Source organism: Muscardinus avellanarius, assembly GCF_963383645.1.
Source record: "Muscardinus avellanarius genome assembly, chromosome: 6".
Taxonomy (NCBI): domain Eukaryota; kingdom Metazoa; phylum Chordata; class Mammalia; order Rodentia; family Gliridae; genus Muscardinus; species Muscardinus avellanarius.
The window spans coordinates 38,908,993-38,933,872 of NC_137791.1; the positions used below are offsets into that span (position 1 = coordinate 38,908,993).

The following is a 24,880-nucleotide window of genomic DNA, read 5'->3' on the forward strand; positions in this document are numbered from 1 at the left end:
CATCAGTTATATCATTTAACCAGAACTATATCCTTCATTCAAGACAGTGTCATATCTATAAAATTGCATTTCTTCCTTTCACACATACACTGACTTTATCCTTTCTCTTTACAACCTTATTATCGGGCGAAACACCACACTTTCAGCAAGTTCACCTAGACATGTTCTCATAGCACACCCCTGCATGTTGGGGCCCTCTACCCATTCCTGCTGGCTGTCTCCTATGTCGTATGCCCAATAGGAACACCTAGACCTAATGCTGTTTCTTGTGGCATGTGATCCCTTGGACACCCTCTCATGCTGCGCTTGTCAGTGCCCATCCCAAAGTCTGCCCTGGCTGTGGCAACTTCTGTGTTCTCTCCACTACAAAGAAAATGCACAGGGATTAGAGGAGGACTATCACATATAGTGATCTAGTCAAAAGAAGCAATGAGGCAGACCAGCAACAGAGTTTTTTCTCCCAGACTCTGATGTGCAGGGGGAACATGGGTAAGTCAGCTGTCCTCAAAGAAGAAAGAAAGCAAAATTAGTAAATAGATTAATGATGCTTCATAGTCAGGGGTACCTGGAGCACCCTAGAAGGGATTCATCTTTCTTTATCTCTGTTTATTAGTGGCCATTCAGAATGGCCTGTGGCTCCCTGACACCCACACATGTTACCTTGAAATGTGTCTAGGCTAGCTCAGTTTCTCCATTCACTCAGCAAATATTTACTGAATGCCTGTTTTCCTGAGTTCCACATTCTCTTTGTGAACTAATCATAGTAAAAATATTTCAAAGACATAAAGTCAGATTATTATTCTGCATACTTTATGTGAAACTTTTTTCTAAAATTTAGGCTCATTTCCCATTTTAACTCAATAATTATCAAGGAAACTTGGTGAGAAAGTGACACTTAAAAATGTGTGTGTGTGTGTGTGTGTGTGTGTGTGTGTGTGTGTGTGTGTGTGTTCATGTATGTATTGCCAGGTATTAAATCCAGGGACATTGTACCTCTGAGGTATACCCCAGCCCAATTTTATGTTTTATTTTGAAACGGGGTCTCACTAAGTTGCTGAGGCTGGCCTTGAACATGTGATTCTTCTGCCTGAGACTCCCAAGTACTGGGGGATGTGCAAGACAATGCCCAGCCATTTTTCATTTTAAAAAATTCTTTTATTTACTTTTTCCTTAAAAACTTCAGCATTGAGTTTTAACCACATTTTCTTCCCAAGCTTACAGTCATCCTAAGGGACTTGCCTCATTTTATTACTCTCATTTTTAAAAAGCTTCTAGAGTCTTTTGCTTTCTTCTTCCAAAGGCAATGTGCCAACTCCCTAATGATGACCTATTGCACAACTCCCTAATTTTGTACTGTACTCAGAAACCATGTATTATTTCTGATGCTCTGTCAGTTAACTCAGTAGTAAACTCAGTGTCATGGAGAGATACTGACAACTTGAAAGCATAGTTACTGCCACAACAGTAAGTGTTAAGATTAGCTTGTTACACACTCAAACAAACAAACAAAAGATTATGTTTTCCAAGTAGAGCTAACTTGAAATATATCTATACATATACATATGCATACATATATATGCACATATAATTACCTTTCTTTTGCAGTACTGAAGATTGAACCCAGGGCCTCATGCATTCTTGGCAAGCACTCTACCACTGAGCCACATCCTCAGTCCTTAATTTTATTTTGAGACAGGTTCTAGCTACATTGCCCAGGTGGCCTTGAACTTTTGTTCCTCCTACCTCAGCCTCCTAAGTAGCTAGGATTATAGGTGCTTGCCATGGTGCCTGGCTCAGTATATAAAATTTTAGGCCCAAACTGTTGAACTAGCCATTTCCAATTTGAATACATTCCTAGTAAAACACTACTTTACAGTAATTTCAAGTGTTACTGAACAGCAATTAGCATTTCATTAGAGGATGACAGTTCTGACTGTGGGTGTCAGAATGGTCTATGCTGACTATGCAAAGGGGTATAGGCCAGCTAGGGTCAGTGATATTTAGCACTGGTTCTTTTCATACTGTATACATTTGAAGACTGTCCTTTGATTTGTGGCCATAGCCACAATTTGCAGGGCCTGTCGCTGCATGCCTCAATGCCTCTCCACCTCATAAGCTGCCCAGCACCACTTCCCAGAGTCCTCTACTTCTCTACTTCTCCTGATGAGTGCACGTCCATTTGGTCCATCTGCACTCTTTCCCACCATGCCAGAATTGTGTAGTGCCGTTGAAGTTGGGCTTCTTTATGTCCTTGCCATCTGTCACTCATCCTGCGTCCAGCATCTCACTGGAGCTCACCACTCAGGAGCTGCTCCAATGTTTTGTGCATTTCATCCTTCTTACAGGTCCAGTCCAGTGAAGCTCTTATAACAGCAGAAATCTAGAGTTAGGATACAGACTGTGTAAAAGGCTATCTCCTTGTTTAATCTCTTTTTCCTTTTGCTGACTAATAGGTGATGGTAAAAAGTTTTATAAGATCTTTGCAGAAAGGCCCAGTTATGACAAAGATGACACCACTCTTGTCACTTGAATGGATTTTGGTATTTGGTGATCTGCATTTCATGGTCTGAACTAATCTACAGAATCTCTTGATGAATTAGCTGTTTGTGCAAGTCCTATGTAATATGTACCTTGGTGGGCATTGTGATGACTAACTGCTCGGAATCAACTCTTCTTGGATTCTATTTTATCAACAAGATTCTTCACTTCTGTTTAAGACATCCAGGGGCAGATGATCAAAGGGTGCAGTCTTCTTCAAATCTCCATTCGGTTTATCACCCAGGACTTTCTTGCATGTATTTCTCACTTCCAGAGGATATGCAAATTAAGAAACTCTTGGATATTTTACTTGAGGACTTTTGATAATTATGTCATTCCATTAGGCTAAAAATGTCTTAAAGGAAGTATAATATAGAATAATTTCTTTGAGATTTCCCAAATTCGGTACTACAAGAAGTTTTTAAGCCAATATTTTATCTGCATTATGTTTCTACCTGTTGAAGAAACTTTTAATTCAGAATCAGTAATTATAGGACAGATGCAGAATTCATTTTATTCCACCACCAATGCAGCGTAGTTTGTTCACTCTTATTTTCCTTTTCCTTTTGTTTTTCTTTTTGTTTGTTTATTTTGGGGGGTATTGGTGATTGAACCCAGGGATATTCTACTTCTGAGCTATACACCCAATCCTTTTTATTTTTTTATTTTTAAACAGGGTCCCACTAGGTTACTAAGAGTCTCACCAGGTTGCTTAAGCTGTCCTTGAACCTACGATCTTCCTATCTCAGCCTCCTAAGTACTGGGATTAAAGGCTTGCACCAACATGTCCAGTTTATGTTTTTATTTTCTCACATTTTTTCTATCTTACCGCCATATTCATTGTTTTCCTCTTTACTCTTTGACTTTTGTCAGGTTTGTATCTTGAATTTATCAGTGGTAACCTTCAGCTTGTATGACCCTGCTAACAAAATACACAGTCACAACTGTTGCCAACCCAGTTTAAAACAAGGTCCAAAATCAAAACAAAAATTAACAAGCAAAAATATGTAACTACATGTTTTTATCATTAGGAAAGCAGTCTCACTTTATATTTTAATAAAGTTTCTAGCTCAGAGGTTCTATAAATAACTTTTCTTTAAAGTTTGCAAAACTATAATGTTTTAAATATATATTTAGCAAAAAACAGTGTAGCATTATTTTGTGAAATACTGCATAAATTCTAAAATAATATACAATCAGCCTTCCATGTCCACAAGGCCCATATCCACAGATTCAGCCAACTGCCAATTAAAAATATTAAGAAAAAAAACTGAGCTGGGTGTGGTGGCACATGCTTGTAAACCTAGCATTTGGGAGGCTGAGACAGAAGGATTATGGTTCGTGGACAGCCTCAGCTACTTAGTAAGGCCCTTTGCAACTCAGTGAGACAACATTTCAAAATAAAGAATTAAAAAACAGGACTAGATGTATATCACGGAGGTAGAATGCCCCTGGGTTCCATCCCTAGTACCTAAAAAAAAAAGGAAGGAAGGAAGGAAGGAAGGAAGGAAGGAAGGAAGGAAGGAAGGAAGGAAGGAATTGTATCTCTACTGTGAATACATAGATATTTTTCTTGCCATTATCCCCTAAACAATGCAGTGAATATTTATATTACATCTATATGATGTTAAATATAACATTATAAGTGGTCTAGAAGTGATATAAAGTCTACAAGAGGATGTGAGGAGGTTATATACAAAACTATGTTGTTTTGTATGAGAACCTATGAGCAGAATAATAGGTTCCATTATTCTGCAGGGATTCTGTCACCAATACCCCTTTGACACCAAGGGACAAGTTTATATTAAACTTTTATTAAGCTATCAATTTTTAACTTTGAGCTCAGTAATTCAAGTTTTTAAAAATCTGACATTTGTACTTAATCTGATAGTTAAGAACATAAGAGGTAGATAATCAACCTCAGCATTTATATTATCAAAAATGTTAGTTGGCAAAACTTATATTTTAATGTTGTTACATTGCTGTTAAGTGTAAAATTTTCTTGGTTTTATTCATGTATCTTTTTCTATTACCTAATTAAAATGGCCCAATTTAATAATCCACTGTATTTAATGTTATATGTAAATATTACTTCAGATTATACTTTATAGCCTTTTGGGGTTTGGGGGGTGTTTGTTTATTTGTTTGTTTGTTTGTTTGTTTTACTAATGTAAAGTATAAACTGTCAACAGTGACCTAATTGGGATCCAGAACCTACACACTACTTCTAGTTCTGTCCTTTACCCATTTGGCCTAATTTCTCTGTGGCTCAAGTTTCCTCAGAATAGCATAATTATAGATATTGAAATACTTTTTCTATTCCACTTTGATGCAATACTATTAATAGATTGTTAGGGGGTCTTATATTTTTAGTGTTTGCAGTTATACCTTATAAAATAATACAGATGATAATAATACAGGCTATTTAAAATAATCATAGAAAGACAATTAGAAGCTAAAAAGGGGGATAAATGGCTGTGGCTTTAGGGAACATGATTACAACTAGATGAAAAAACTGGTGTCTACTAACCTGTATATCCAAAATGTTATCAGTTACCACTAATGGACTGTAAAATCTAGGTCTTAAACCACATTCCTTTAAAAATTATTATGGGATCATATTTCATGCTTCAAGTATCCACTGTATAAAATTAGTATAACAATAGTTAAGGTTACCATTTGACCTCATTCAACTATGTACAGAAGTTAAATTCTGATTATTTACTATTTTTATTAGCTATGAACTCTATATTATTCTTGAATTGTTTATTAGAATAAAATAATCACTTAAGTGAAATACTGTCTTCTTTACTGTTTATATTATTTTCTACTAATAAATATATCTAGAAATTCCATAAAACTATGTGTATATCATGATTCTTTTTTATTAGTGAAATACCCCTAATTATTTTTCTGCTATGATTAAAGATTTTACTTTGCATTGCTCTAGTAAAAAGTCTACTCATTAAGTGTTTTTTATGATATTTTTATTTTATGCTTTTTGTATATTATATATCATAATTATATATCATAATATAAATAATTATAATTATATATCTTTTTTGGGGGTGGTACTGGGGTTCCTGGAAGCCCTTCTACCTCCGGGATACACTCCCACGGGCTACACTCCCAGACCTATTTTTAAACTTTTTTATGTGGAAACAGGGTCTCTTAAGCCAGCAACAGCTCGATCCTCCTGTCTCTGCCTCCCAAGCACGGGGATTACAAGCGTGCGCCACCACGCCCGGCTTATATATCATATTGTAATTATATATCGTAGTAAGATTCAAAGTGATACAAACATACATGCACATAGCACTTAGTGTGTTTCTCTCCACATCCCACCCAACCCCCCATCACTTCACTAATGTTAGTGAGATTGGAAGTGATACTTTCATATACAGACAGAGCATTATTTGAACTGTTTCCTTAATCTGTGCTCTTTTTTCCAACCCTGTATTCCTCTTCTTTACTTTCACTGTTGTCTGTCCTCCTCACTTACCTAAAGTCTCCTTGTTTCCTATTTTCTCCTTAACTACCACATATGAGATAAAATTATGACCCTGGACTTTCTGAGACAGACTGAACTCATTTAGCATAATATTCTCTTTTTGTATTTGTTTTCTGCAAATGATATAATTTTGTTCTTCTTTATGGCTGAGTAAAATTTCAACATGTATATATTCACATAATGGAATTATGTGAATAATTCTACCTTTTCATTATCCATTCATCTGTTGATGGATACCCAGGTTGCTTCCATAATTTAGCTATTAAGGATTGTGCTGCTATAAACATAGGTATGCATGTATCACTATACAATTCTGACTTTAATTAATTTGAAAAGATACTAAAAGTCAAATGGCTGTTTTCCAGAATTATTCCATTGCTAGTCTTTTGAGAAACTTCCATGCTGATCTCCTATTAACCCAGACTTTCAGAAGAATTTTAACTTAGGTTAAGTCATACAGCCAGGAAGTGATTTAGCAGGAGCTTGATGCATGCTTTTTGCCACTTCCCTGAACTACTTGTGGATATTTAGTATTCTTGAGCCCCCATGTATTAAATATAATTTCCCATGTATTTAGTATTGTATAAAAGTATTTTGGAAAATGTTGTGGCAGTGGCATGTAGGCACATGTGTAGGATGACCACCCCCTTTTTTTTACACTTCTATAAATCTTTTGTTCTAGAGAGATCAAAGGATTTACAGCTTACTATGGCATGTACTTCTCCTCTATGGGATGAAGAGGCCACTCAAACTTTCAGAAGCCCAGGGTAGGGCATGTTTCTGATCCAGGACTGATACGGGCACTGACTGCCCCACCAGTGAGTCAAGACCAGCAAATTCTCTCTGGGAGCTCTTGCATACCAGGTCGAGGGCCCAGCCAAGATGGGACTCTAGTCTTGAAGTATAGGAGTGTTTTCTAACAAACATGAAGATTTCCAAGGCAAATAGCACAATCTAATCTCAACATCTGCAGTAATCACCTTTTGCTCCTGAAATCTGGTGTAAGGTTCTAAATAATAAGTTGAACCATAATTGGGGGTTTAGCTTACCTTTTGCAAAAAACCCTCAATGAAACCTAAAGTTATGCTACTTAAAAAGGTTTAACTCTAAGGTTATAAAGGAAGGTCTTGACATTATTGATAAAAAATATGTTATTCATCAGCTTTTATGAAATTAATTCTATGAATAAAATTAATTGCTTTATACTTGTATATGTAAAACACTATACCATTTTATCTAAAAAATAGTTTACCATTGAAATGGAGGGTGTAGCTTAGCTTAGCATTTGAAAAGCCCCAGATTTAAGTGTCTGCACCACAAAAGGAAAATAATTCAACATTAAAAATAAGCGTTTGGGTTCTAAAAATGAACAAGAAAAACTCCTTTCATCTTCCCAGCAAACTTGTAATATTAAGAAATACCCCCCAAAAAAGGGAACTGCTAAGGTTATTGTGTCTAACAACAGTGGTCTGGAATCACACATGCACTAATTGCCTCTTTCACAAAGGCTGAGCACGTTGCCAGACATCAGGGATCTAAATTTTAAAGGGAACAAGAGAAATCTTAAAGTTACGCCTGGTGCACTAATTTATAAAAGAAAGAGGAAAAGGACAGAATACCCTTCAGAAATCACATTACTAAATCCAATGGATGGGTAAAGGGGATGGGACACATGAGTATCACATTACTCCAGGTTGGCATTGGAAAGGGAGGAATGCTTGGGTAGAGTGGGTTTAGAGAGGTAGGTTTTAATTTTTCAGTAAAAAGTACATGATTTTTGACAAACCTGTAATTGAATTCTTTGTTTCAAAATTTCCTAGAGACATCATGAGTGTCACCGTTAACTTCCCGACCTAATGACACTCTAGTTTGGGGGATTGTTCTTCCACACTAGTTCCCAAGTATAGTTCTGCTTTTTTTTTTTTTTTTTTTTTTTTTTTTTGTGTGTGTGTGTGTGTGTGTATGTGTGGTACTGGGGTTCCTGGAAACCCTTTTACCTCTGGGCTACACTCCCAGACACCTATTTTTTTTTATATTTTTATTTGGAAACAGGGTCTCTTAAGCCAACACGGCTGGCTTCGAACCTGTGCAATCCTCCTGTCTGCCTCCCAAGCACAGGGATTACAAGTGTGCGCCACCAGGCCCGGCTAGTTCTGCTTTTTTAGAGTTGGCCTTTGCTGCTCCTTTTTTTTAGGTTCCTGCAAGCTGGTTAGCTATGAAAGAACCTGCCTAATATTAGACCTTAGGGGTGCCAAGAATATAACTGCCCTGATATTAGTTTAATTAAACATAAGAGTTTTTTCATTTTGTTTTATTTTGGGGTTTTTATTTGTTTTGTTTTTGTTTGTTTTTGTGGTATTGAGCATTGAACCCAGGGGCATTCTACCTCTGAGCTATAACCCCAGTGCTATTTTATTTTATTTTATTATTATTATTATTTTTTTTTGAAGCAGGATCTCACTAAGTTGCTGAGGCCAGCCATGAATCTGCGATCCTCCTGTTTCAGTCTCCCAAGCACTTGAATTACCAGTATGCACCACCACGCCCAGGAAATATATTTTAAATGATGACTCAAAGCCTTTCCTTGTTTAGCTGTGTATCTCTTAAAATGTTTTTAAAATTTGGCTCACTTTTGGCTGTTTCTTCATTATCACTGTTAAGAATAAAATTAGGTTGACTGATGATTTTTCACAAATGAAAATGCAAATTGAAAAATGAGCATGTCTGTGCAAAGTTATTTAGACACTTTTGAAGTAAGAAGTCTCAGTCATAATGTCCATTTCAGAAGCTGTGATCTCCCTTTAGTGTTTCCCCCAGGACCGTCTTGATAAGAGCTGAAAGATCAAGTATGAAAGACCTAGTGTTTGTTTGAAATTACTTTATATGGGACCATTGGTTTCTTTTTTAGCATCACTGCATGTGGTTATTATCAATGGGTCTAACCAAACATGGCAAATGTTAAAAAGAGAATTTGGGGAAAGTTGAGGAAATAGACAAACACCCATTGACGTTATGTTTTTCAAACTAAAAAAAATGAAAAGAAAAATTGTGTTCTACAATGTGATTTGTTTACAATTTGAACTAGAAAATGTTTTCTATTAGGGACAATAACATGTTGAAGTAGTGTCTATTTTAGGTAGAGAATTTTATTCTGTACCTAGCCTACTTTTCTCAGAACCACAGTACTCTAATCAAATACTGTATCACATTATTCAAAATTAAGCTGAACAAAAATGTAAAGCCATTCCTAAACAATAGATAAATACTTGTGGTTAATGGTCTATAATAACAACAACAACAACAACAACAAAAAGGTAGCTTGCTTCCAAGAGACAACCATGGTTTTTTAGAGGTGTTTTTACCAATGTAGAAAAAGTGTGATTATATAAGATTACATATCTAAATCTTTCTTCAAGAAATAGAAGCTCTTAGTAAAATAAGTGGGGGATGTAGCTCAGGTCAGAATGCCCTAGGTTCAATTCCCAGTGAAAGAGAGAGGGGTGGGGGAGAAAGGAAAAGAGAGAGAAAAATTAAGAAAACTATTTATTCATTACCTGTATAAGAGATGATATACCTAAGAAACATATTAATATTACAGTGAGGTGTAACTGTTACGGGGGCCATATTGGTCTCCCAAACTGTAACAGTGAGAGATGTAGCCACGGGTTCTTGTTCTGAGCTATGTGTAGAAACTGTAGCCCAAACTCTTACTGTAAGCTTAAATGATTTTATTATTACAAAGACAGAAAGATAGGACAGAGTTAATAAAGCTCTATATCAGAGGTAGTATAGAGGGGTAACTTGAAAAGATGTCACCCGAGGTTTTTTTGAACCCAGGACATTTTATACCAAGTCTTCTAACCAGACTAGATCCGCCCCTTCTGGGGCAAGTCTTTTGATGTGGTGATTCCTTCCTATAGGTCTGCCCTGTCTCTAGTACAAACCCAAAGCCTTTTGTTATACCCCAAAATGTGTTAGCTGAGTCTGGAGTCTCTTGAAGGTTCGTGGCATCCCCCCACATCCTTAAGAAAGTTTGCTTCTCTTAGAAATGTAAAAGACCCTGGGCTTCCTCTATTCTCTTGTTAATCATCCTTGGAACTCTGCAGGGTCCCTTCCCTGAAGTTTCTGGCTTTCTAATGCCTTATTTTTAAAAGCATTTTGAAGCCCTTTCCCAATGCTAGCACATAAATACATTTTGAAACCCATTCCCGATACTGGTATAATTAATGCTACTTAAATATATGAAGCAAGCATTAATAAAAATGAAATTGCATGCTTACTTGTTTCTAAGGAGAAAACAAATAGAAATTATTTGTTTGGTATAAGTATGTAAATATCTGTACCTGAATGTCCTTAGATTCTCTACCAGAATGTACTACGTCTCCATTGTTGTGAGTTAATGAAGAACTTCCTTATTATGATTGCTTAAATTAGATTTATTTCTCATTGGTGGGGTGTAGTTATTATCTTCCTTTGCCCATACCAGCGATTAACTCTTGACTGCATTCCCAGTAGTTCCCTTCCTCCTTGAATTCTCAGGCATCCTCTCTATGTTATTTTCTGTGGACAAATCTTTTTTCTGGGGAGTATAGAAATATGAAGGTTTATTTTAAGTTAAAGAAAAATAGAGGACAAAGCAGTCCCCCAAAAAGGGGGTCCTGAAAAGAGAGTGGCCTTGAAGCCCTTGGGGATTGAGCTTTTAAACCTTGAGGTTTTCTGTTCTTTTATGATTGGTCAGAAATGGGTTTTGGGGACCAATGCCTTTTGCAGTTTGGATCTTTAAGTTGACTGATTATCTGTGGGCTGGTCAGGGCCTTATTCCCTGGTGCCCATCAGTCTCTCACCTCCCTGCTCACATCATCCACCTCACAGAAAGGGAACACAGATGGCCACTTTAATTCTTCCTGCCCCAGGTCCTCTGCCCTCTCTCTTGTTCCCCCTCTCATTATGTAGTATCTTATTCTTAGTTGACATACTATAGGCATTGTAACGTTGAAATTGAATTGGGTGTTACGAAGAAGGCAAACACCAGCCAAGTTACTAAAGGCCTCTTTAATCAACCGGCACCCTTGGGCGAGGTCTGCCGTCCTTGGGGGAAGGGACCAATGACTGAGCAGTACAGTCAAGCAGTTAGCAAAGTCATGGTAGGCGGAGTCCCGGTCGGTCAGCAGAGTCACATGGTCAGCAGAGTCACGCTGCAGAGAGGAAATGAGGGTATTTATGTAGCCGGGTCTTGGGATGAGGCTAGCAGCATGGGAATGCCAGTCCTCTAGCGACATCTGAAGTCTCACAGCATCTGGAGTCTGCCTCGCGATGTCTGGAGTCTCGCAACACCTGGAGTCTCATGACATTTCTGCTTCTGGTTTCTAGGGTTCTGCTTCCTGTTCCTGCTGTGGGGTCTTGTGGGGGGAAAGGAGGGACCCGACCTATCAGTTATGAATTTTCTTAGAATAGAATGTTAATTATTTATCAAATAATCTGAATAGTCTTTGATGAATGCTTATATTTGAATTCAACAAATAAAGGAAAAACAATATTTCTATACTCAAAAGTACCTCTCAGAAGTTACATTTTATAGTAATTTGATAATTTGTGATAATTTATATCTAAATGCACATTAGGATAAATGATAAGATCAATAAATTGTTCTTAAGTATATGGTTAATAAATTTAATTTTAACTGTAGTTATTTTGTTTAAGCAAAAAATACCTTTTTTTAGGCCTATGAAATTTGGCTAAGCTATTCCAATAAGCACGTGTGTGTGTGTGTGTGTGTGTGTGTGTGTGTACACATGCACATGCGGAGGATTAAACCCAGGGATTTGCAGGTGCTAGGTAAGTGCTCTTACCAATGAACTATATCCCCAGTCCTTTTTTATTTCATTTTGAGACAGTAGTTTACTCATTTGCCCAGGCTAGCCTCCAAATTACAATCCTTTTGCCTTGTCCTTCGGAATAGCTTGCACAGATATTTGTCACTACACCCAGCTCAAATTATTTTATGAACTGAATTTAGAGCAGTATACCTCACAAATTGTTTATACAAAGCCAATGGGAGGTTTCAAATGATTAAAAAAATATTTGCTACTAATGTTCATTTTTGGAGTTCTGGTCTAATAAGATATTTTCATCATACTGAATTATGCCTTGAAAAAATATCATTACTAATCATTGGTCCTAAGACTCATCTCTGATGTCTGTTGTATGCAAGCAACATTGAAAAAAGTTATAAGAATTCATATAACTTTGAGAAAGAGTCAGAAAGAAAGAGTCTATGTGGTGGAAGTAGAAGGTACAAATAATTTTCTCTAAACTTGAGTAAGTCTTGGAAGTTTTGACAAACCATTGTAGATGCATCCATATTAGCTGCTGTTTTGCCCTTTCAATTCAATGTTTTGGCATCTCAGAAGGTTGCAACAGTCACCAAAGTTGAGCATATAGGCACATATATTACATTGAGTCCTAGCCTTTACAATTGTTATGCTATAAAAATGCATTATAATGTTGATTTATCAAGAGGGTCTATCATTTTTCCTAAATTTTTCAGCTAAAAATATATTTTTCATTTTGTCTTATAAATTTTTTCACCAGGTCCCCATGTCTTTTATTTATTTGTATATTTATTATTTGGTACTAAAGATTGAATTTGGGGCATTCAACCTCTGGTCCCAGCCCTTTTTATTTTTTATTTTGAAGCTGAATTTTGCTAAGTTGTTAAGGCATCCTGCAATCCCCCCTGCCACCTGCCCTGTTTCAGCTTCTCAAATACTGGAATTGCAGGCATGTGTCACTATACCCAATTACAAAAAGTTATGCTATTCACTTACAGAGAGGGCATGGTCAGAAGTTCTTCTTGCATTTTTGATCTCCTGAGCCAAGAAAGTACTCATAAATCTTAACAGTTAAATTATTCAAGAAAATGTGGTTATTAAGTAAATCTACCTAAGAACATGTTCCAATTTTTTGCTAAATTCAAATTTTATGCTTTTTATAAGGTAATAGAAACAAATTACTGAAAAGAAACCAGATTAATTATAAACTAAACAATAGAAGTAATTTAAGGTATTAAAAGTTACTATCATGGCTACACAGCATTTTAAATATTCCCAGTGTTCTAGCCAGATGTAGTGGCACATGTTTGTAATGTCAGTACTTAGGAGGGTGAGACAGGAGGATTGCAGATTCTAAGCCAGCCTCAGCTACTTAGTGAGGCTCTCTGTAACTTAGGGAGACCCTATTTGAAAATAAATAATTAAAAAATAGGATAGGGGTATAGCTCAGAGATAAAATGCCCCTAGGTTTAATTCCCAGTATTAAGCCATAACATGTGTTCTACTTCTTTTTTCTTTTTCTTTTCTTTTTTTTTTTTTTTTTTTTTTTTTTTGTGTGTGTGTGTGTGTGTGTGTGTGTGTGTGTGTGATACTAGGGATGGAACCCAGAGGCATTGTACCTCCAAGCTACACCCTAGCCCTATTTTTTAGTCTGTTTGAAACAGGGTCTTACTGAGTTGCAAAGGCCTCACTAAGTAGCTGAGGCTGTCTGCAAACCACGATCCTCTGGTCTCAGCCTCCTGAATGCTGGGATTACAAACAGGCACCGTACCACACCAGCTCTGTGTTCTACTTTTGGTTATCAATACTGAAAGACAAAGTCTTAATAATCTGACATTAATTTGTGCCATAAAAGATGAATGTTCTAATATTACGTAAATTGTTGAGAAGAGTTTGTTGAAAGGGTAAGTAATAGTAACCAAGATTGGGGTAAGTTGGGTTTTCTATATGACAGAAAAAAACAACAACTTTCTAAATATTGAAACATACCCAGTCTCATTGATTCTTCCAAGTCTGATATTTTGCTTTTGTGAAGATAACTTTGAATATCAACCTTGGTTCTGAAGTGTAATAAAGAGATGCCCCTTGAGAATGCTTAGTTCTTATCATATAAGAATGTAAGCATGAATACCAGGGGACTACAATTTGTAATCTTAAATTCAAGAAAATGGGGTGAGTCTTAAAAATAGTTTCTTAATAGTTTCTTAAAGTCTCTTTCTCCTATGTCATCAATTTTTAATTGAAAGTGGTACCACACCTAACTGATTCATGGAACATTTTAATACTTTAAATACTCAACAGTATTCACAATACTGTGCTATTTCCAGCATCTAAAAGTCAGCTGGTGAGGTAGAATGGTTACCCAATTACTTAATGTGGCTGGACTGCATTTTTTAAGCAAATGTTCTGTATAACCACAGATAGGTTTTTTTTTTTAGACCATAAAACATTTAAGCCATTTTTGTGTAAAAATATTTTAAAACCTTTATGTATACTTTTTAAATAGTAAATATTTTATTTCTTCTTCAAATCAAAGGTAATCGTAGGAGTAATATGAACATATTTTACTGTAACTCAGTGATATACTTGCAAATTTTTTTTAAAAAATATATACCTACCTGCACTTACATTGAATGATCTCAGTGCTGGGTATTTCTGTTCTTATTGTGTGTTATTATTTATTATTAAGCCATAACATGCTAACAGGACTAAAACTGGTAGTACTTTTTCCCAGTTAATGAACATTTATATTTTCAAACTACTTTGCATTCCAACTACTATATAGCAAACTGCAGAGATGACTTTAGTAACTTTTTTTTTTTAGTCTTAAAGAGCATCAAGTAATTAAAGGGCTGAATAGTTCATGTAATTGAACAGGTGAGTTCTGGCTACGTGAGCCTTACAGTCATTCTTGAAAACATTCTTGTGTATAAATTTAGTCACTGCTGGCTCTTATATTTGAATAAAATATTATGGATTATAAACCAATCAACCATTGATATGATATATTTAAAAACTAAGATAATGGAAATTACTCTACACAGTATTAACTAATATATCAAACTGATGAAGGAAAAATGAAATAACTAAGAATTGAGTCATTAATTGTACCGATAATGAGAAGCACAACTGGGCTATAGGCACCTTTCTGTAAAACTGCCAGCAGCATGAAAATGGCCTTAATTTGTACATTTGCCTAAGATAACTATTCTCAAGGGTTGTTTTTGTTAATGGCAGTAGGGCTTCCAATTGTAAGAAATTTGTATGTTAGTTAATTATAACTCTAACCTATTAATTAGTCACCTTGCCAGACTACGTTCAAAGGCATTTAGGTGGTTTAAGTTTAGGATTTCAAAATATTGGATTAGGCACTATGGGATGGAAAGGAGCATAGATCAATGAATTAAACATCAGATAAGAACCTCAACCAAATAAAGTTCCAGCCCTGGCCCAGCTTCCAAATTTGTTGGATAACTTGAGCAAGTCACCTAATCTTGTCCTTCAAGTGTTCTTGGCAGCCATGTTAAGAATTCTCTGGGAAAGCCCGGCGTGGTGGAGCAAGTTTGTAATCCCAGCATTTGGGAGGCTGAGACCAGAAGATCGCAATTCATGGACAGCCTCAGCTACTTAGTGAGGCCCTCTGCAACTTAGTGAGACCCTGTCTCAAAATAAAGAATAAAAAATAGGGCAGGGGGTGTAGCTTGGAGGTTGAATGCCCCTGGGTTCCATCCCCAGTACCGGGGGGGAAAAAAAAAGAATTTGCTGGTAAATATAAAAGTTAAATCAAATAGAACTATACATGTTGAGAAAGAGTAAGTGAGCAGAATTACTAAGATGAGACGCCCCAAACAAACAAAAACAATTTTCATTGTGTAACTTTTGGTAATAGAATATGAGATTTCAACAGGTAGCTCTCTGCAAACAGCCTAGTGAAAAGCAGTCTGCAAGTAGAAATGCAGTTCATTTTCTAGTTCAAGTTTCATTGTAGGCAGCTAGAGTCCTGAATAAGATTTGCCATCAAGTAGGTTCAAAATCTAAACAAAGCAAAAAGCTTAACCTCACAAATTAGGATGCTTCTTTATGTTCAACTGTCTTTAAAAGAAACAATAAGTTTAGGCATTGGCTAGAAATCCCTAGTTTACTAGTTCTTTTTGGATTAAGTCTACTGTTATTCTCCTGTTTAAAGTACTTCGGGCTCATGTTGTGGTCATTCTACTGACCATAGGATCCAAGGTCGCTAAGAGTCTTATTTGCATAGCAACCTCCAGACTGCTAACAGACATGAGTATCGTCTGCATATTAGGAATCTGAATAAAGTTTTAAAATATGTGTTTGTTTGTTTTGTACTGGGGGTTGAAACCAGATCTACCCCCAAGTTACACTCACAGCTCTTTTTATATTGTTTTGAAACTGGGCCTCACTAAGTTGCTGAGCGTGGCCTCAAACCTACATTCTTGTCTCAGCCTTCCAAGTACTGGAAGTGCAGGTGTGTGCCACTACACCCAGTGTGCATTATATTTTATATGTATCATCTTTTCACTTTACTCATATGTGTATGCATTTATAGACATTGACTGAGTGCTTGGGCACTGAAGGTACAAAATTAGAAAGTTCTGGTCAGATAAATAAATATCCTGTGATAATGCAGTCAGGCCACTATAAGATAAAATAGCTGGGTCTGATGCCATCAAGAACAGCAATACAGCCAGGCATAATGGCGCATGCTTGTAATCCCAGCATTTGAGAGGCTGAGACAGGAGGATCATGGTTTGTGGACAGCCTCAGCTACTTAGGCCCTTTGCAACTCAGTGAGACCTTGTTTCAAAATAAAGAATAAAAAATAGGGCCAAGGTTGTAGCTCGGAGGTAGAATGCCCCCTGGGTTCCATCCCTAATACCAAAAAAAAAAAAAAAAAGAACAGCAATATAGAGGGGTAACACTATGGAAGGATATTTCCAGGTAGAAGAAGCAGAGGGAGGAGTTTCAGAGTCATCAAAGAGCAAGACTGGTCGAAGAAGAATAAGCCCCTTGGTGTGGCTGGAGAACAGGTTAAGTGAGAATGCTATTGGACAGAGTGTCAGGAGATGAAGCTGGAAGAAGAGAGCAGGAAGATCACTAAAACAAACTAAGAAGTGTGAACTGTGGAGAAGGGGCACTGGAAACCTTAGAGGTAATGGGGGGGGGGGGGCGATGTCCACTCTGCTTCATAGAGAGAGGATCTTGCAATGACGAGAGGTAGAAGAAGGGCTGGAGAAGTAGCTCAGCGACAAAGCCCTTGCCTAGCATGTGCGAAGCCCTGGGTTCAATCCCCAGCACTGCAAAGGAATAGAAAAAGATATTAATGCCTGATGTTCTAGTAGACCTTGCAGCAGAAGGCCTGGGAACTTCTGAGAGCCTGAATCAAAGCAGTGGCAGTGAGCCTTGCAGGAAGAAATGTCTATGAAGAAGATTTGGAAAAGTGAGCAGGAGCTAGTAATCAACTGAATTGAAAGAAGAAACAGCACCAAAGTTTGGGCAACTGAGTATGTTAAAGGGTGGTGATCTCTCTTCCTTGTTCTTGCTACTTGAGAGAAAGATTTCAGACAGAAAGCACAAAAAATGGAATGTGAGGGTTAATTAAGGAGGTGGGGTACAGTTTAAGAGAAAACCATGATAAAGGTTTACATTCCAGAGAAAGGCCCTGGACCGTCTTTTTCTTGATGGATCTAGTTGGGTGTCTGCCACATGTGGAGCTCTATTCAGTATGGAACCATCCCCAACATACATGTACATTTGGGAGAGAGAACTGTTTTCTGGGGATAGGGCAAAGCACCTGCCCTGTTTTTAGGATGTTGGAAACATTCTGGCAGGTCCATAAATGAAACTCTGCCAAGCCTGGCAGTATCTGAAATCACAATTACAGCTGTGCAGTGAATTTCATCTCTTCTCAGGAGGGCTGGCTGGATCCTGTGTCCCATTTCTTTCCCTGCCCTGCTCATCTTTAACAAGTAGACTTCATGCCACTGTCCAAGAAGTGAAGCAAGAGGTTTTATGAGGAAGACATACTGGGCCTGAAATGCCAAGCCCACTGGACACGTTTACAATGCAGTTAGAAAGAGGAAAGTGGAGCCTGGGAAGACTGAAGATCCCAGTGATAGAGATTTGGCAGTCTTAGGATGTGGTCAAAGTCAAAGGAAAAAATCAGCCTGCCAAGGGCAAGCAAATGAAATCATGAACAGGCTGAGAATGTACACTGGGAAGCATTGTGTCAAAGAACCGTAGTGGTTCATGCATGAGCGCATACTGGAACAGAGGAAGAGCAGAGTCCAAAAAAACAACAACAAAAAAAAAGACCCAAGGTTTTACCTGAGAGAATAGTAAATTGTGATTCCATTAGTTAAAATGAGGAAGTCGGAAAGTAAAAGGAGTTTGATCAGTTTAAGTGAAAAAAGAATTTTACTCCATTCCCAATCAACAGCGTCATGCTGCTTTATGTAAGCTATTTCCATTTATCAATTATGCATACATGCATACACACACGTGTATTTATATATAATATATTGATCTATTTTTGCTACTGAGGATTGAACCCAGGGCCTAGTGCATGCTAAGACATGTTCTACCTCTGAGCTATAACCCCAGCCCCAGCTTTATATATTTTCAAAGGCCATCTGACCATCACTGAATAATACAGGCTATGGAATTGGGAATTAGAAATCAACTGAGCCGGGCGTGGTGGCACACGCTTGTAATCCCCGCGCTTGGGAGGCAGAGACGGGAGGATTGCGCAGGTTCGAAGCCAGCCGCGCATGCGCTGGTTTAGGAGACCCTGTTTCCAAATTTTAAAAAAAATGTAAAAACAGGTCTGGGAGTGTAGCCCCGAGGTAGAAGGGCTTCCAGGAACCCCAGTACCACCAAAAAAAAAAAAAAAAAAAAAAAGAAATCAACTGAGTTTGTTCTGGACCCCATATACATTTAACTATTCATTAAACGTTCCTTCTACACTGTGCATGGTGTTTGTTTTGGGCATTGCAGTGATGCAGTACTCGCCCCTCTCAAAGTAGCAGAGAAAATTGAGTAATCAAATATACACAATAAACTATAAGGACAAACATACTAAGTGCTTTGTAAAAGCAGATGTAAGAAATGTGTGAATTTATAACATACTAGGGAGGGACCTGACCATAAACATGAAGAAATACTTTTTGAAGAAGTAGCAATTGAATTGAAATCTGATTTTTTTAAGTTAGAAGCAGTCATAGGGGGTAGTTTTTCAGAAAGACAGGACAGCATATTTGCAGAGCTGGTAAGACAGGAAGCATAGCCATTTTGAATTGCTGGGAAAGGGCAACTTGAGTGGCAACAGAGAGAATAAAGTAAAACAGCCTTTGAATGGATCCTGGGAGATGAGCAGGAAATAGATGATGAAAGGGTTTGATTTGGTGGTTCATTCTTTATTATACAGTTTTTGAAATTCTATTTCTTCTATTAAATTATTTGTTACAATATATTTCTTTTTTGTTCTTTGCGGCACTTGGAATGGAACCCAGGGGCATTCACACCTCCGGCCCTATTTTTTTATTTCTTATCTTGAAATGAAATCAGTGCCAATCTTAATATCATGTACAGGGAAGGGGAGCAGTGGGGGTGAAGCTCAGAAGCTCTGCGTGCATGTGTGTCCCTGTCAGTCTGTACTTCATTATGACATGATTACAATGCACCAATAAAAGTATATTTAAAAATTAATAATAAATAAGTAAAAGAAATGGCAACATTTAAGGTCCAGGTAGAGAAAGGTAACATGGCAAAAGAGAGTGAGAAGTATGATGTAGCTACTGGTAGAGTGCTGGCCTAGCCTGTAGAAGGCCACAGTAACAAAAAGAGAGCAGGGCGAAAGGAGTGAGTTCTGGGAGGACTGGAAAGAGAGAGCACCTCAGGCCTGTGAGCAGTGCCCCATCTCCATGCTTATCTGTTAAACAAAGAGGCCGGCGTGTGTCTGCATCAGGTGATGCTAATCAGATCTTCTACTTGAAGAAATGTTGAAATCTAATTGGGGCTGGAGATGGATCTTGGGGTGAGGCCCTGGGTTCAGTCCCTAATTCCCCCCAAAAATACTAAGTGTTTTTATTATATAGTTACTCTGGGTTATGAGCTTGTTTTATCAAACACTGGGACCATTCATATCCTTGTTTTACTCTGCCAGGCCTAGAACTAAATCAACCCCAAGATATGAACTTGAATGGGAAACTCTACCTAGTTTTTTTGAATATTCGTATGGATAGTAACTGCACTCAGAATCTGGAACATTCTTCCCACCACTTGCTTTTTGTTCTCCCCTTTCCCCAGCCTGGACCGACTCCCCACCAAAAGAAAAACAAAAAACAACAACAAAAAAAAAACTACTTTGGGACTTGTGAATATGGGCTGAGCACTTTAATTCTAGAAATAGCACTAGTGGGTAATGAGCTTGGGTGATTAAGTGGCCAGCTATGGGGTGGAGAAGCATTTGATACCCAGGGAATGCCTTAGTGGCCCACACCCTCATCTTGGTGTAGACACTGACACACCCCAAGCTCTTCCCACTCTGACTTCTAGAATGGTCATTACTTATATTCAGGGAGAGGGGAGGCCAGATGAGAGTCAACTCCCCTCAGAGCACAGCTTTCCAGGCAGCTGGCCCAGTGACTGTTCCTTAACCTCCCTGCAGAGGAGAGGAAAGGGAGCACCAACCTTCCCTCTTCCCCTAGGGCAGAGCTGGGCTTGTGGCCATAGTTCCAGCCACAAGCTGCCTGTGCTACACAAATGATTCATTTCCAGCCTTCTGCTTTTCTTTAAAGAGTCAGCTGTCATGTGCCGCCTGCCTGTGACTCACACCAGCACCTTTGCCCCAGGGAAATGAGCTCTCTCAAGATTCCTGATTCCAGGCCCTGCTAAGCCAAGAGAGTCACATTGCTCTTAGGACGAAGCCACACTGAAGTGCCTGGGCTAATTCCCATTTGCGGCTGTGCCAGCTGGAGCACCATTGTTTCTGAGCTTCAGAACCAAGAGAGAAGACAGAAATGCAGGGCAAATCTGGAGCCAGTTGTGGCAAGAAAAATAGTTCAGAGCTAAGGAATATTCACACAGTGGTTCAGAAAGTGAGAGATGGCCACACACAGCTGTTCCCCATCCCTCACTGTGCTTATAGGAGCAAATATGGAGAGTTTTGGAAACTTCAGGAAGAGCTCCTAAGCTTTTCATATTCTGTTCAGTCTTAGCCTGATGAAAGCCCACCAATGGCATCATGTGTTTCCTTCCTTCCTTCCTTCCTTCCTTCCTTCCTTCCTTCCTTGCTTCCTTCCTTCCTTCCTTCCTTTCCTTCTTTCTTTTTTCCTTCCTTCCTTCTTTCCTTCCTTCTTTCTTTCCAGTTAGTTTTAAAAGATTGATATTGTTTTCAAACTGTAGTTTTTCAATCAACCATATAGCATACTAAAAAAAATCTGTTAGTTTAAAATGAGGAAGATGATCTAGTAGCCACATTTTTGTAGACTTGTTTTCTGAGTTCCTCCTTACTGATGTGCTTTCAGGATCAGGTCAGCTGTCATAAGCTTTTGCCAAATCTTATACTTTTAAGGCCAAGGACAGATGAATCACCTATCACCTAACTAAATTGAGTTAGAATGTGTCATTGTCAGCATCCCTGTCACAGAATTATCCCTGTCTACTTCATTTGTCAGTACATTTTGAGAATTGATATATTATTGGTAGTCACCAAGCAAATGTACAAAAGCAATATTTTGGATATGTATAGGAACTAAGAAAGTCTGTTACCTTATGTTTTAGAAATGGAAAGGAAATTATGTAACTAAGCATAAATTCTAATATATGTGGTGATATACATGTAACCATTTTGTGGACAAATATGATGATTATATGTTTTAAGATAGTCTATTACTGTATATGTGTGTGGTACTGTCTATGTGTGTGGTACTGGGGATTGAACCTAGGGGTACTCTGCTTCTGAGTTACAGCCCAAGCCATATTTGATTCTTTTATTTGGAAACAAGTTCTCACTAAACACAGTTTTGGCATATGCATACTTGCCAAATAGATTATGCAGGCACTAATGACAAAAACAAGAAAGATCACTTGAAGAAGCAGATGTAATTTAAAAAGAATTTACTGTGTAGGTGAGATTTTATCCAAACCAACTATTAAGAATTTTACCAATTGTTAAATTTGTAGAAACAAATCATGTTTGGTGTTGGGTTTGATAGCTCTCCGGGGTAACATTGCTTATCTCTTTATATCATTATATTGATTCATCTGTATCTTTTCTAATTAACAGAATTTATTGAAGTTCATTTACCTATAAATATAAGGCCAGTCAGCATCAGCATCCTCTTTAGTAAGGTTGGTTAAGCTAAAGAGTAAGAAAATACAAATAGTCACTTAAAGAGTAATGTCTCAATGCAAGATATCTTTACTCTGAAGATAAGTATATATTCTTAGAGAGGTACTCCTTAGTATTAACTTTTTTATAAATACATTTGTTAATGGTAAAGAGAACAATGTAAATCCCATCAAGTGGAGAAAAGCAAACTAATTTGACCTTCTGGGTGACTATTGCTCTCTTGTTTTTTTGTTTGTTTGTGTGTGTGTGTGTGTGTGTGTGTGTGTGTGTGTGTGTGTGTGTTGTTTTTTGTTTGTTTGTGGGGTTTTTTTGTTTGTTTTTTTTTTTTTTGTGGTACTGGGGTTCCTGGAAGCCCTTCTACCTCCAGGCTACACTCCCAGACCTATTTTATACTTTGTATTTGGAAACAGGGTCTCTTAAGCTAGCATGGCTGGAACCTATGCGATCCTCCTGTCTCAGCCTCCCAAGCCCGGGAATTACAGGTGTGCGCCACCACTCCCGGCTGACTATTGCTTTCTAACAAATGAGATGTAGTGGAGCCTCCCAAAGGTGAATATGCCCTGGAGATTAAAGTGCAGATTCTAGCCATAGCGGTGCACGCTTGTAACCCCACTATTTGGGAGGCTGATACAGGAGGATCCCAGGTTTACACCAGTCCCAGAAATTTAGCAAGTCCCTCAGCAACTTAGTGAGACCCTGTTTGAAAATAAATAAAATAAGGCTGGGGGTGCAGGTCAGAGGTAGAATGCTCCTGGGTTCCATCCCCAGGGACACACACACGCACACACTAAGATTGTGTGCCTATAGGTCTGTGATGAGGCCACACACTCAGTGTCTCTCACAGCTTCCAGGAGAGGGTCTGACCTGTGCACTTGGAGCAACAAAATGGTAGAGAAAGGAACCTCACACTTGATTCTGTAAGGGGTGTGTCATAAGTGGTAATACTCTGTTTAAAGAAAATAGCAATATTTTTAGAGTAACATTTATGACTCTTGTATGTCTTTGACTTTAGCACGAAAGCAAGAGATTATCAAAGTCACTGAACAACTGATTGAAGCTATCAACAACGGGGACTTTGAAGCTTACACGTGAGTACAGGCACATTTATTGTATTTTCATACATATGGCAAAAATACTCTCTATATGAATACAATCATCTACATATATGAAGTCATGTATATTTTGCCCCTAATAGGATATGGAAACAACAGTTTTATTTCATGTAAATGATAAAAGACCCTCAGGAGCAAATAAATATACTGAAGATTTCAGAGAAAGATGACCAAAGGAGCGGGTATTTCTTTGTTAATATGCAGATGTGTAACCAGCTACAGGACCATAGTAGCAAAGGGCTTCATACAGACAATTCATTTGGGGAAAAACAGGAAATTACAGAATAAGTGCAATTTTGGTTAAGAAATATTTTTTCTTATTCTGCAGAGGAGCAGGGACAGAGAAAGAGATCAGGGGCTACTTCAGTTGGCCTCCTCCCTGTTCAACCAGCTCAGCTCAGCTCAACTCTTTCAAGTTGTATTTGAACTTGGGAGGCTGAGACAGGAGGGTTGCAGGTTCCAAGCCAGCCTCGGTGACTTAGGGAGGCCCTCAGCAATTTAGTAAAGCCCCATTTCAAACTAAAAATAAGTTAGGGTTGGGGGATGGCTAAGAGGTAGAATATCCCACATGTTCAGTCTGCAGTGCCAAAATATATATATGTTTATTTGAAGAAGATATTCTGACACTTAGTTAAGGCTATAAAAAACTAAGTACTAAGTCGTCATAGGTTATATAAAGAAAATTATACTTTGCTCAAGTAAGAATAACGCATTAAATTAAAACAGGGCATGAGAGTTTTCTTAGTCACCATCTTCACTGCTGTAATCCAGAGAAACTGACCAGGCTGGGCATGGTGGCGCACGCTTGTAATCCCCGCGCTTGGGAGGCAGAGACAGGAGGATCGCGCAGGTTCAGAGCCAGCCGCGCTGGTTTAAGAGACCCTGTTTCCAAATTTTAAAAAAAATATGAAGAATAGGCCTGGGAGTGTAGCCTGGAGATAGAAGGGCCTCCAGGAACCCCAGTAACACACGAAAAAAGAAAGAAACTGACCATATAACATAGAGGAAGGAAGATTTGTTTGCTCACTTTTTTTTTTTTTTTTTGCAGTACTAGGGGTGGAACCCAAGGACATTCTACCTCTGTGCTAGACTCCTAGCTCTGTTTTTTTTTTTTTTATTCTTTATTTTTGAAACAGGGTCTCACTGAGTTGCAAAGGGCCTCACTAAGTAGCTGAGGCTATCTGCAAACCATGATCTTCTGTGTCAGCCTCCCAAATGCTGGGATTTTAAGCATGCGCCACCATACCTGGCTATAATTTGCTCATGTTTTTTTAGTTCTGTCCATGTCAGAGCATGGTGGCAGGAAACTAGAGAGAGAGAGAGAGAGCAAGGGGAGGAGAAGCCATATGTAATAGCCAAGACCACACCCCCAGGGGCCCACCTCCTCCAACCACATCCCACCTGCCCAGGTTTTCATCCAGTAAATCCATCCCAGTAGAATTATCCATTGATGAGACTACCAAACTCAAGACTCAGTTACATCAACTCTGATTAATATATGACTCTTCAGGGGACA

General features: G+C 38.1%; 1 protein-coding gene across 20 annotated transcripts in view; it reads left to right on the forward strand.

The window, feature by feature from the left end:
• The window catches only part of CAMK2D (calcium/calmodulin dependent protein kinase II delta), a gene marked incomplete at both ends in the record, with an annotated part of 339,011 nt that overhangs the window by 305,129 nt on the left and 9,002 nt on the right, over positions 1–24,880 (forward strand). For 19 of the 20 annotated variants that reach the window (XM_080697513.1, XM_080697528.1, XM_080697516.1 and 16 more), the window contains one exon: positions 23,265–23,340. In XM_080697513.1, the coding sequence (XP_080553639.1) occupies positions 23,265–23,340 (76 nt within the window). Of the gene's footprint in view, positions 1–2,062; positions 2,116–23,264; positions 23,341–24,880 lie in introns of those variants that run through there. The other variant, XM_080697525.1, reaches the window with a different exon arrangement.